Source organism: Oncorhynchus nerka, linkage group LG20, assembly GCF_034236695.1.
Source record: "Oncorhynchus nerka isolate Pitt River linkage group LG20, Oner_Uvic_2.0, whole genome shotgun sequence".
NCBI classification, from domain to species: Eukaryota; Metazoa; Chordata; class Actinopteri; order Salmoniformes; family Salmonidae; genus Oncorhynchus; species Oncorhynchus nerka.
The window spans coordinates 26,300,938-26,315,564 of NC_088415.1; the positions used below are offsets into that span (position 1 = coordinate 26,300,938).

The 14,627-nt window shown below is 42.4% G+C and overlaps 1 protein-coding gene across 1 annotated transcript; it reads left to right on the forward strand.

Annotated features, from left to right (window-relative positions):
* The first annotated feature begins 9,627 nt into the window (after positions 1 to 9,627).
* On the forward strand, positions 9,628 to 13,549 carry LOC115101637 (vesicular inhibitory amino acid transporter-like). The gene is made up of 2 exons (XM_029621095.2): positions 9,628 to 10,520; positions 11,468 to 13,549. Exons 1-2 carry the CDS (start codon positions 10,122 to 10,124, stop codon positions 12,653 to 12,655), a joined length of 1,587 nt encoding a protein of 528 aa, XP_029476955.1. The 5' UTR covers positions 9,628 to 10,121; the 3' UTR covers positions 12,656 to 13,549.
* The last annotated feature ends 1,078 nt before the right edge of the window (positions 13,550 to 14,627 follow it).

Genomic DNA, 14,627 nt, shown 5'->3' on the forward strand with positions numbered 1-14,627 from the left:
ACAGAGGGGGCAATGAAAGCTGGTCTCATGCATTTGAGATGAATATGCATCAAACAAAGCATGAATTCATCTTTTGGGTATTCTGAATTAAGTCCTGGAAGAAATGATGAGCTACTCCTATCAATCTATTTGTATGGTTATATGATATCCTATCCCAATCAACCCCTATATCTGAAAAGGTCTCGATTTATTCTGGTCTGGCACTTTATTTATTTATTTTATTTTATTTCACCTTTATTTAACCAGGTAAGCAAGTTGAGAACAAGTTCTCATTTACAATTGCGACCTGGCCAAGATAAAGCAAAGCAGTTCGACACATACAACGACACAGAGTTACACATGGAGTAAAACAAACATACAGTCAATAATACAGTAAAAAAAAACAAGTCTATATACAATGTGAGCAAATTAGGTGAGAAGGGAGGTAAAGGCAAAAAAGGCCATGGTGGCAAAGTAAATACAATATAGCAAGTAAAACACTGGAATGGTAGTTTTGCAATGGAAGAATGTGCAAAGTAGAAATAAAAATAATGGGGTGCAAAGGAGCAAAATAAATAAATAAATTAAATACAGTTGGGAAAGAGGTAGTTGTTTGGGCTAAATTATAGGTGGGCTATGTACAGGTGCAGTAATCTGTAAGATGCTCTGACAGTTGGTGCTTAAAGCTAGTGAGGGAGATAAGTGTTTCCAATTTAAGAGATTTTTGTAGTTCGTTCCAGTCATTGGCAGCAGAGAACTGGAAGGAGAGGCGGCCAAAGAAAGAATTGGTTTTGGGGGTGACTAGAGAGATATACCTGCTGGAGCGTGTGCTACAGGTGGGAGATGCTATGGTGACCAGCGAGCTGAGATAAGGGGGACTTTACCTAGCAGGGTCTTGTAGATGACATGGAGCCAGTGGGTTTGGCGACGAGTATGAAGCGAGGCCAGCCAACGAGAGCGTACAGGTCGCAATGGTGGGTAGTATATGGGGCTTTGGTGACAAAACGGATTGCACTGTGATAGACTGCATCCAATTTGTTGAGTAGGGTATTGGAGGCTATTTTGTAAATGACATCGCCAAAGTCGAGGATTGGTAGGATGGTCAATTTTACAAGGGTATGTTTGGCAGCATGAGTGAAGGTTGCTTTGTTGCGAAATAGGAAGCCAATTCTAGATTTAACTTTGGATTGGAGATGTTTGATATGGGTCTGGAAGGAGAGTTTACAGTCTAACCAGACACCTAAGTATTTGTAGTTGTCCACGTATTCTAAGTCAGAGCCGTCCAGAGTAGTGATGTTGGACAGGCGGGTAGGTGCAGGTAGCGATCGGTTGAAGAGCATGCATTTAGTTTTACTTGTATTTAAGAGCAATTGGAGGCCACGGAAGGAGAGTTGTATGGCATTGAAGCTTGCCTGGAGGGTTGTTAACACAGTGTCCAAAGAAGGGCCGGAAGTATACAGAATGGTGTCGTCTGCGTAGAGGTGGATCAGAGACTCACCAGCAGCAAGAGCGACCTCATTGATGTATACAGAGAAGAGAGTCGGTCCAAGAATTGAACCCTGTGGCACCCCCATAGAGACTGCCAGAGGTCCGAACAGCAGACCCTCCGATTTGACACACTGAACTCTATCAGAGAAGTAGTTGGTGAACCAGGCGAGGCAATCATTTGAGAAACCAAGGCTGTCGAGTCTGCCGATGAGGATGTGGTGGTTGACAGAGTCGAAAGCCTTGGCCAGATCAATGAATACGGCTGCACAGTAATGTTTCTTATCGATGGCGGTTAAGATATCGTTTAGGACCTTGAGCGTGGCTGAGGTGCACCCATGACCAGCTCTGAAACCAGATTGCATAGCAGAGAAGGTATGGTGAGATTCGAAATGGTCGGTAATCTGTTTGTTGACTTGGCTTTCGAAGACCTTAGAAAGGCATGGTAGGATAGATATAGGTCTGTAGCAGTTTGGGTCAAGAGTGTCCCCCCCCTTTGAAGAGGGGGATGACCGCAGCTGCTTTCCAATCTTTGGGAATCTCAGATGACACGAAAGAGAGGTTGAACAGGCTAGTAATAGGGGTGGCAACAATTTCGGCAGATAATTTTAGAAAGAAAGGGTCCAGATTGTCTAGCCCGGCTGATTTGTAGGGGTCCAGATTTTTCAGCTCTTTCAGAACTTCAGCTGAATGGATTTGGGAGAAGGAGAAATGGGGAAGGCTTGGGCGAGTTGCTGTTGGGGGTGCAGTGCTGTTGACCGGGGTAGGAGTTGCCAGGTGGAAAGCATGGCCAGCTGTAGAAAAATGTTTATTGAAATTCTCAATTATGGTGGATTTATCAGTGGTGACAGTGTTTCCTATCTTCAGTGCAGTGGGCAGCTGGGAGGAGGTGTTCTTATTCTCCATGGACTTTACAGTGTCCCAGAACTTTTTAGAGTTAGTGTTGCAGGAAGCAAATTTCTGCTTGAAAAAGCTAGCCTTGGCTTTTCTAACTGCCTGTGTATAACGGTTTCTAGCTTCCCTGAACAGCTGCATATCACGGGGGCTGTTCGATGCTAATGCAGAACGCCATAGGATGTTTTTGTGTTGGTTAAGGACAGTGAGGTCTGGGGAGAACCAAGGGCTATATCTGTTCCTGGTTCTAATTTTCTTGAATGGGGCATGTTTATTTAAGATTGTTAGGAAGGCATTTTTAAAAAATATCCAGGCATCCTCTACTGACGGGATGAGATCAATATCCTTCCAGGACACCCCGGCCAGGTCGATTAGAAAGGCCTGCTCGCTGAAGTGTTTCAGGGAGCGTTTTACAGTGATGAGTGGAGGTCGTTTGACCGCTGACCCGTTACGGATGCAGGCAATGAGGCAGTGATCGCTGAGATCTTGGTTGAAGACAGCAGAGGTGTATTTAGAGGGGAAGTTGGTTAGGATGATATCTATGAGGGTGCCCGTGTTTAAGGCTTTGGGGGGGTACCTGGTAGGTTCATTGATAATTTGTGTGAGATTGAGGGCATCAAGTTTAGATTGTAGGATGGCTGGGGTGTTAAGCATGTTCCAGTTTAGGTCGCCTAGCAGCACGAGCTCTGAAGATAGATGGGGGGCAATCAGTTCACATATGGTGTCCAGAGCACAGCTGGGGGCAGAGGGTGGTCTATAGCAGGCGGCAACGGTGAGAGACTTGTTTTTAGAGAGGTGGATTTTTAAAAATAGAAGTTCAAATTGTTTGGGTGCAGACCTGGATAGTAGGACAGAACTCTACAGGCTTTCTTTGCAGTAGATTGCAACACCGCCCCCTTTGGCAGTTCTATCTTGTCTGAAAATGTTGTAGTTTGGAATTAAAATTTCTGAATTTTTGGTGGTCTTCCTAAGCCAAGATTCAGACACAGCTAGAACATCCGGGTTGGCAGAGTGTGCTAAAGCAGTGAAAAGAACAAACTTAGGGAGGAGGCTTCTAATGTTAACATGCATGAAACCAAGGCTATTACGGTTACAGAAGTCATCAAAAGAGAGCGCCTGGGGAATAGGAGTGGAGCTAGGCACTGCAGGGCCTGGATTCACCTCTACATCGCCAGAGGAACATAGGAGGAGAAGAATAAGGGTACGGCTAAAAGCAATAAGAATTGGTCGTCTAGAACGTCTGGAACAGAGAGTAAAAGGAGGTTTCTGGGGGCGATAAAATAGCATCAAGGTATAATGTACAGACAAAGGTATGGTAGGATGTGAATACAGTGGAGGTAAACCTAGGTATTGAGTGATGAAGAGAGAGATATTGTCTCTAGAAACATCATTGAAACCAGGAGATGTCATTGCATGTGTGGGTGGTGGAACTAATAGGTTGGATAAGGTATAGTGAGCAGGACTAGAGGCTCTACAGTGAAATAAGCCAATAAACACTAACCAGAACAGCAATGGACAAGACATATTGACATTAAGGAGAGGCATCCTTAGTCGAGTGATCAAAAGGGTCCAGGGAGTGGAGAGGTTGGTTTGGGGGTCACAGCGATTTAGACAGCTAGCCAGGACATCGGTAGCAAGCTAGCATAGGATGGAGGTCTGTTGTTAGCCACCTCTTGCGTTCCGTCAGTAGATTAGTGGAGTTCTGTGTTGTAGAGGGGATTAGTCCAAATCACACAACAACAACAAAAATAAAAACAATAGATATAGTTATAGAGGCCCAAGAAGAAACATAATAATAATAAAAATAAATAAATTGTCCGATTGTCTATTCTGAGAGCAGCCGGTAAGACAGCTAACGGTTAGCAGGCCGCAGATGGGCGTTCAGGTAACGTCGCGACGGAGGAGCCAGCCGGATCTCCTTCGGGTAGATAACAGGCCCGGTGGGGCTCCGCGTAGGCAGTAAAACGGGTCCGGATAGGTGACTGCAGCCCAGGAGTGATTGACGGAGCTGGCTAGCTCCGGAGTAATTGATGTTTGCTCCGGAATCGACGAAAGCAGATAGACACACGGATAGCAGCCAGCTAGCTGTGAGATCCGGGAGTGAATGTCCAGAGAGCAGTTGAAATCCAGAGACATGGAGAGAAAAATCGGTCCGGTATGTTCCGTTCCGAGCCGCGCTGCGCCGTACAAAACTGGCGATAGATTTTCGAGTTAAAGGATAGCTGATGACCACAAACCGTGGTTAGCTGAATACTAACGAGTTGCCAGTAAAGAAGCTAACTAGCTTCTGATTAGCTTCTGGCTAGCTTCTGGCTAGCTTCTTGGAGGATTGCAGATTTGAGGTAAATAATACGTATTTATACATATCAATTGGTGAGGCAGGTTGCAGGAGAGTGTATTGAAGATGAGTTGATGGAAAATAAAAATAAAATGTATGTGAAAAAAGTTGTAAATATATATATATACACGACACGACAAGACGAGGACAAAAGACGTCTGAACTGCTATGCCATCTCGGGTTGCCGAGATGTACAGTACTTACAGTATTACTGTCAATTGACTGGGCAAAGTGGAGCCTCAGCTGGTGATATATAGGGTGCCTTTGGCACTGACAATAGACACTCCACCACCAAACGGTCTGTCCCCTATCACTCTGTCGGTAAGGGGTCAAATGAAGATGATCTATCATTCTTCGCCTCTGATATGAGTATCAGCCCATAACCAGAAACACCCTTTAGGATCCTGTGTTTTGGGCTACCATGTCACATGACCTAGATTTTTAAACTTTCTGGGTGCCACAACCAAATTCACATAGAAATGTGAGTTATAGATCTGTCATTCTCATTGAAAGTAAATCTAAGAAGCGGTATATCTGTTCTATGTGTGGCAATGGAGGCTGGTGGGAGGATCTATAGGAGGTTGGGCTCATTGTAATGGCTGGAGTGGAATAAATGGAACGGAGCCAAACGTGGTTTCCATATGTTTGATGTGTTTGATACCATTCCATTTATTCCATTCCAGCTATTACAATGAGCCCATCTTCCTATAGCTCATCCCACCAGCCTCCTCTGACGTGCACTATATCTATGCTTCCTGTTCTGTTTTTTTTTTGTCTTTTACTTTTGGTTTTGTACACCAACTTCAAACAGCTGAAAATACAATATTTTTGGTTATTGAAAATATATTTCACAGTGGTTTAGACGGTACAATAATTCTCTACACAATGTATTGTTTTGTTTTTTGTCACATAAACTGAAATTAGGTGAACTATTAGAAAGTTAGTAACCAGGATATGCATATTTCACCTTTAACCTTTTTATTTTAAGCCTTTCCAGAAATTAGAATTAAACTAAATTAAAGCAATAATTATCTGAGGATGGTGCATGACCATCTGACATAAAAAATAAATAATGACAGTTTGATGGAAAAGGTTTAAATAAAGGTTCAAATCCAGGTCATGTGACATGATTGTCCAAAAAACAGGGCCCTCCATACTGCATCCTTTCATCAATAGTGTATCATGAGCTAGTCAATAAGAGGAGTACTTGGCATTCACCTATGCATTTTCTGTGCCATCATTGTTACAAAACCACAGAATTAAGCTCAAGGGTCTTACATATCAGATCATTCATGCATCGTAAAAATAAAAAAAAATCGAGACAACAGGCATATGCCCTGTGTAATCAAACAAATGGTGGATATATTCCATATTTATTTCAGTCCAGGGACTTGATTGGCGGGTTAGCACAGATTTGGGTGCAGGGAATGTTGTAGCTTGATGCTGTGTCATTGAATCAGAGGCACAGTTCACTGCTCAGGCACAAAGCTCTAGTCAGGGGACCTCCTCTAATGTTAATAAGCAGATCTAGGTCATCTCCCACATAGGCTCCCAGAAGGCAAGACGTGACATTGTACCTCTGTCCCTAACACTGGGAATCTTTGCTTGTTGTGCATGTCATACCGTGATGAGCCACAGAGGAACAATTAGGCTACAAGCGCTTTGGGACTGCCTTGATGTAGCTCCTCCATTTTGTAGAAGCAGGGTAGAGAGATCCTAATTAGCTTGTCATCAGCTGTCATATTCAAGTGTTCCTGCAAGACTCTTAAGACATTTATTGGGTTATTGTCATGTTACTACTCTGTTAATATTGTCAATCTTATAATTTAGTTGAGGTAGTAGAATAGCAATGTTATGATTGTCAGTACCTAAAAGACTGATCTTTCCTGCTGCAGCTCTCTGTGCTGATCATGAGATTAAATGGTGAAATGTCCGTTTGAATCTTTGCATGCAGGACTGGTGAAATAAAAAGAGAACCTCCAACTATCTGTGACATAAATGAATGAGGGGAAGGGAACACCGTTTACATAATAGGCTGAGGTATGCATTGAGATTCCTACTGCTGCCTCTGATATTTACATTTGAGTAATTTAGCAGATGCTCTTACCAGAGCAACTAGCGTTAAGTGCCTTGCTCAAGGGCATATCGACAGATTTTTCACCTAGTTGGCTCGGGATTCAAACCAGCGACCTTTTAGTTACTGGCCCAAGGCTCTTAACCGCTAGACTGCCTGATACCAGAGCCACAGCAGCAAACCAAACGCCCTGCAACCCCTAAACACTACCCCGCCCCCTCACACACAGAGACTGTCACTACCACTCTCTTCAGTCTTAAGCCCTGTAAGCATAACGATATTTTTGGGCCATAGAGTTATTAATGTGTTTGTGCACCTGTCACTTTGCATGAATCCCTGGGTGTGTAGTGTCTGTGTGTATGTGTATGTGTAAGTTGTGTTCGTGTTTCATAGGGGATCCAAGGAAAGATTTCAAAATTGTGTGTGTGTTTATTTATCTATTCCTATGTAAATTGCATGTCCTTGTGGACCATTTAGTATAAGCAGCAGATTACATTTCTCTATTCTAAACTAAAATGCTCTGTTTTTTCTCAATCCAAGATGCTATATTTTCTTAGATCCCTTCCCATTGTTAGGGCTCTAGATTGGATTGAGTGGCTTCCCTTTTCATCTAGTGAGGCTTTCAGACAGACAATCTGTGTTCCTTTGAGTCTTGCCAACCAATTATTGTGGCCATGGCAACTATCTGAGTCTATTGCCCCCAGTTGGTGCATGTTAGCAGGTTATAGGCCTTCAGTATCTCTCCCCCTTCAGACATCCCTCTTTCATCTTTGCTGAATAAATCTTTGCCTCTGTAACCCAAAGCTAAATTGGTCACCACAGCAGGCAATTTGATGCCATCTCAATAATAATATGTCTGAAAATCAATTTCTTGTGAAGCTCCAAATGTGCAAATACAGATAGAGAACAACATATCTTTGTGTCCAGAAGATTAGTAAGTACATTTCACTGGAATTCAAAACCCTGTTTCACGATGAAGGTGCAGTGCTGTTCATTTTAATCCAGGGGGGGTGTTTGTGTAACATTTTCAGCCTATCCTCTGTCCAAGACCAGGGTTTTGCACACGATGGGGGAGGGAGGTTTAGTCACTGAGATGCCCCAAGGACTCTCCCGGGAACATTCTTTCCTCACTGTCCTCACACACACACACACACACTCATGCCAGCACACATGCATACACATACACGCACACTGTGCATGCCTCAACACAAATGGCAGCTGGCAAAGCAACCTAAGCCCAGCATGAAAATATAGGAACTTTCTCTCTGGGTTGATGCAAAATGTTGAGTTCTCGTCGTCTTTCACGTTTTTGTCTCATTTAGTCTTCGACCAATGCACAATTCAACATACATTATTCTGTAATTAATGTATCATCAGCCTGTCCATGTGCTATTCTCACTCTGTGAAAGAGTAAACTGTATTTCTGCCTTTCCTTTAATGTTAATAATGTATTCCGACAGATGGAAATGTTAGAAATGCCTTGCATACGCAGGCACCAAAACCTGATGACAGTAATACTGTAATGCGTCGTGACATGTCGGAACCGATTAGAAGAGAAAGGATAAGGTGCCTCTTATCATCTGAGGGATTACAGTTGGAGGCATCAAATGTTACCGTGATTTTTTTCTTCTGCATTTTCGAACACATTCCTGCTCTTTAATGTCATATCGTAATTTGGGAGTTCTAAAGCAGACGCACATGACACGGGCATGTGTTTAATGAGGACGAGAATGCCATGCCTTTTCAAGGACAACCAACATAATATATTATACTATTCAGGCCTAAATTTGGTTTCCATGCCAGATGTATAGTTGATCTAATCATGGGGAATTTGCTAATGCTGTGAAGATCTACATTGGAAATAGCTTGTCAAACAACAGGGGTCATTTAAAAAAATGACTTGGCAGTTACTGAAGGTTATAGCCAACATGCGCAAATTCAAGTCGCTGTCCCAGGTTCTGCAATGCTGAAATTAGTAAAATTTTCTCATGAAGATGAATGCGGCTCGTGGTCTCTAATTTATCATCTGAATTTAAAGTATCTGCTCCCATGAGCAGAACAAAAATGACTTCGGCTACAGAGATCCGCTAATCAATTAAAATAATCGGAAAACAAATTAGACAAGAATAAAAAAATTAAAAAAGATTGTTTTGATATATATTATACCACATAAAAAAAACTTGTAAGTGCTGGCTATACTCAAAGGGCCATAAAACAAAACATTGTCTCCTAATTCTTATAGCGAATAAAAATAATAAAACAACGGAAATAATCAAAATAATATGCTATTGATGTCACAGCTAGGTTCGATTTTGATCTTCAAATATGTCATACTTATTTATCAATTTTACACCTCTATGTATTTTTGCATTAGGAATAAAAAGACAAAACATTGGTATAGGCCTATGAATGGTAGGCAGTCTAAATCACATTTTTCAACGAACATGTGCGTCTGCAATTATGAACTACACCTTCATGAAACTGATCATACATCTGCAAGATCAACACGATCTGAATATGTTTAGTGTCATCATATCATAACGAAAAATATTGTAACAAATGATCGATCAAAAATAAAAATAGAATTAGGCCTAATTCAATATGCAAAATGATCTTAATCGAATAAAGCATCAATATTTTTGTATAAATAAAGCGTAAGAGCTAGCATCCATGCCTCTGGTAACGAAATACTACACCCCTTTCTCCCTCTAAAATCTCAAAGCAATTTGCTAAACGTAATAAATGGACAATTTTGTCCTTGGTCTTAGGCTACTGCAGATAATTTGCGCCAGTGAGGGGGTCATACTTATGTCGTAGGCTGCGTCTCTCTCGCTCTCACACACGCACACACGCCCGCTTCAGAACCATGAGAGGTTTTTGCCTGCTGAGCAAGTCATTGCATTGGCAGTATACGAGGACACGTGCCTAGTCCGACTGTGACACACAGATTCCATCGCTCGTGGTTTGCACTTGTCACAGCTGCGCCACAGTTGACTGCAACATCCGAACCAAAACGGACAACTTAATGGAAAGGTCACAAACAGGGACATTCGATCACATTCAGCAGTTTAGAAGAACCAACTTGAGGAGGAATTGTTTTGCATAATTTCTTCTGAAGCCAAGAAAGTGTCAGGAGGGGTTTGAGAGTGACATGGATAATCAAGACCAACAGACGGGATTTTAAGGAGAGCCTATGTGGATGTAACGGTTGGACAGCCGTTGAGAGAAACGTCAAAACGTATTGGCAACAGGCATGGTTATCTTTCTCTCACAGCAGCAGCAACAGCCAAAATAACTAATAACCATATTTGATCCAATTGATATCTGAAGATCCACATTTATTTCACAACAATGGCTCACTTAATTCGACACAAGATCGGCAACAAGCTGACCAATGCGGCCAACACAGTGTCCAATAAGTCTCAGGCCAAGGTAAGCGGAGTGTTTGCCAGGCTTGGCTTCCAGGCCGCTACGGATGAAGAGGGTCTGGGGTTCGTGGACTGCGATGACTTGGATTTTGACTATAGGCAGGGGATGCAGATGGACATCATGCAGGGTGACGAAGAAGGGGGAGATATGGACGGAGGAGACGAGTTGATGGTGGGGGACAGCCACTACCAGAGAGACGGAACCGGTCCACCATCCTCTTCCTCCCTCAAGAACACTGGGGCGTGTAACGAGTTGGCATTAGAGGACAAACCCAAAATTACCACTTGGGATGCGGGGTGGAACGTCACCAATGCCATTCAGGTAGAAATAATTTAAAGAAACACACAAACATATTGGCACTATGTCAATGTAAGCCTATTGTCAAGATAGGCTTGCAATATACGCCCATTCAGGGACACCGATTTGCATCCTACAAAAATACTGAAACAGACCTTAAAATGACTTTAGAAATGTTTTAATTGACATGTAAAAATAGACTTTGAATAGGCATTGTATGGTTTCATATTTCACAATCCTTCATTTAGAACAAGTGTGACCTAAATATATATTTTTTAAACAACTGCATATATGTGCCTTCATTTAATCAGAAGATAATGTCAATTTAATTTTAAGCATGTGTATAATAATAATTTGAGATTTTAGAGAAAAATGGGGGTTTATGCAAGATAGCCTATTTCTTATCAGCAAAAAACAGACCCCCGGTTGCCTCTCCGTCTGGAATGAATCACGGCTAAAATGGTTTGGATTAGCCTCAGGCACCATTAGGCCTACATCTTTATTCTTGATAACATTTCACAGTGGTCCTTTGTAGTTGGTAGAGCATGGAGCGTGTAACCCAGGGTAGTATGTTCGATTCCCGGGACCACCCATACTTAAAATGTGTGCATGAATGTCTGTAAATCGATTTGGATATCAGCATCTCCTAAATGGTATATGTTATTATTACAGAGGATTGTACAAAATAAATCCAGTATTGATGAGGAACTATCTTAGAAATATTAGATTCTGTGCCTGGACGCTAGTCACCTGACAGAAGAACAGAGAACTGCCTATGCCTTTTTTTCCCTCTCAACTCCAGTCGTTAAATATGGGGTTTCACACATGTATGATTATGAAAATGTGAAATTCGTTTGCTATTATTATACAACTTTAAATATGATACATTTATTGCATGTGTGGTGTGGGGAGGCATGCCACTTAGATAAGACCATTTCCATTACGACTCAACTGTGCTTGTGTATCCACAGGGGATGTTCGTCCTTGGGTTACCATACGCCATTCTTCACGGAGGATACCTCGGACTCTTTCTTATCATATTTGCCGCCGTTGTATGTTGTTACACCGGAAAGATTCTTATTGCGTGTCTGTATGAAGAGAATGAGGATGGAATTCTGGTGCGCGTGAGGGACTCCTACGTGGACATCGCCAACGCGTGCTGCCAGCCACGGTTCCCGTCTCTGGGCGGACATATCGTTAACGTTGCTCAGATCATTGAGTTGGTCATGACCTGTATCCTGTACGTGGTGGTCAGCGGCAACCTGATGGTCAACAGCTTCCCCAATCTTCCGGTCTCGCAGAAGGCCTGGTCTGTAGTCGCCACGGCTGCCCTCCTGCCTTGCGCGTTCCTCAAGAGCCTCAAGGCGGTGTCCAAGTTCAGCTTGCTCTGCACCATCGCGCACTTTGTCATCAACATCCTGGTGATAGCCTACTGCCTCTCCAGAGCCCGCGACTGGGCCTGGGATAAAGTCAAGTTCTATATCGATGTCAAAAAGTTTCCCATCTCCATCGGCATCATCGTCTTCAGCTACACGTCCCAGATATTCCTGCCCTCGCTGGAGGGGAACATGCAGAGGCCAAAGGAGTTCCACTGCATGATGGACTGGACTCACATCGGAGCCTGCGTTCTGAAGGGCCTGTTCGCTCTGGTGGCCTACTTGACTTGGGCAGATGCCACCAAAGAGGTTATCACGGACAACCTGCCGTCCACCATCAGAGCGGTGGTAAACCTGTTCCTGGTGGCCAAGGCCTTGCTTTCGTATCCGCTGCCGTTCTTCGCTGCTGTAGAGGTCCTGGAGAAGTCTTTTTTCCAGGATGGAGGGCGCGCTATTTTCCCTGACTGTTATGGGCCGGGAGGACGGATTAAGTCCTGGGGACTGGGCCTCCGGTGCCTCCTGGTGGTGTTCACGTTGATCATGGCCATCTTTGTCCCGCACTTCGCACTCCTCATGGGCCTAACCGGGAGTCTTACCGGCGCCGGGTTGTGCTTCCTTCTCCCGGCTCTCTTTCATCTAAAACTGATGTGGAGGAAACTCTTATGGCACCACGTGTTCTTCGACGTCGCCATATTCGTTATAGGAGGCATATGCAGCATTTCTGGGTTTATTCACTCAGTAGAGGGGCTCATTGAGGCATTCAAATATGGAGTCGAGGAATAAGAATGTATACATTCTACCTCTGTAGCCCATAGGTCATAATCTCATCAATCATTGGCGCTGAATGACAGACTGATTGACAGAGCAAAAGGGAGACTGTGTAACTGTACTTTGTTTTTTGCCTTCGTGATAATGTGCAATAATAGACTTTACAATCATAGTGTACAGTATTTAGTAATGAAATGTTATGTTAATTAGGAAGTGGGCAATGCAGTGTCCTTTGAAAAAGGATCATCTCTGAAGCGTTGAATATGATGCATGGTCTGATCAGGCAAAGTCAGGCATGTGAAAATGAGCTGTGGATAAGGCCTAATTTAGTGTGTGGATGTCTTGATATCTGCATTGATAATTGGCTTCCTTATGAAGATTTTTTTTTAAATACGTAAGTGAGTGTTTTATTATCGAGCTGCTATAGAATTAGATAATCTCATGCAGGTTCTGTCGACATACCAGAGAAATCACGTTTCGGGCAACCACGTTGGTTGGTGCTATAGGGTAAACATACAAGGAACTCATATATAGTGGATTAATCAGAACATTTCGATCCGTTTTCAACCGTACTCCTTGTCGACACATTTGGTTTTTGGTGTTTCAAGTGTCATTATGGATGATGTGAATTATTGCCGTGCAAGCAAGTGGCTCCTATGTGTTCATATGAAACCATCTGTCTTCTGTATAGTCTCCCTACCTGTTGAACGTATTAATTGTGCTTTTATGGAATTAATCATGACGTGTAAGAAACGAGTATGTGTTGAATTAATAGATTAAAAAAATCGAATATTTTATGCATTATGTTCATATCATTGTCCAAGGAATAAATGTCTATCTGGAATTTGTGAACGCTCATGTATGTGCGAAAAAAATAATCAATGGGTGAATAAAATGTAGGTTTTTATGGATGAATATATAGTCAGTGGTTGTTTGGGGGTCTTTCAGGAAAAAATGAAGCAGAAATCTGGATGAGGAATGCGGATGTGGTGTGCAAGTATTATGCAAATTATCATAGATTTACTCACCTCACCTGCACATCCGAATTATCTGCCTATACATTTAGACTCCACATACATTCTAATTCCCAATTCACTTAATAATTATATAGCCAGCCCAAGAGACATATGAGCACTGTCAAAATAAAGGTACAAATAATATATACATATATACAGTACCAGTCAAAAGTTTAGACACACACTCATTCCAGGGTTTTTCTTTATTATACTATTTTCTACGTTGTAGAATAATAGTGAATATATCTTAACTATGAAATTAAACATATGGAATCATGTAGTAACCAAAAATGTGTTAAATAACATATATTTTATAGATATTTGAGATTCCTGAAAGTAGCCACCCTTTGCCTTGATGACAGCTTTGCACACTCTTGGCATTCTCTCAACCAGCGTCATGAGGTAGTCACCTGGAATGCATTTCAATTAACAGGTATGCCTTGTTAAAAGTTCATTTGTGGAATTTCTCTCCTTCTTAATGTGTTTGAGTCAATCAGTTGTATTGTGACAAGATAGCCCTATTTGTAAAAGACTAAGTCCATATTATGTCAAGAACAGCTCGAATAAGCAAATAGAAATGACAGTCCATCATCACTTTAAGACATGAAGGTCACTCAATCCAAAAAATGTCAAGACCTTTGAAAGTTTCTTCGAGTGGGGCGGCGCACAATTGGCCCAGCGTCGTCCAGCTTAGGGCGGTGCACAATTGGCCCAATGTCGTCCGGGTTAGGGTTTGGCCGGGGTAGGCTGTTTATTATAAATAAGAATTTGTTCTTAACTGACTTGCCTAGTTCAATTAAAATATATATATAAAAGTGCAGTCGAAAAAACTGTCTCTCATGAGAACTGCCACAGGAAAGGAAGACCCAGAGTTACCTTTGCTGCAGAAGATAAATTCATTAGAGTTAACTGCACCTCAGATTGCAGCCCAAATAAATGCTTCACAGAGTTCAAGTAACAGACACATCTCA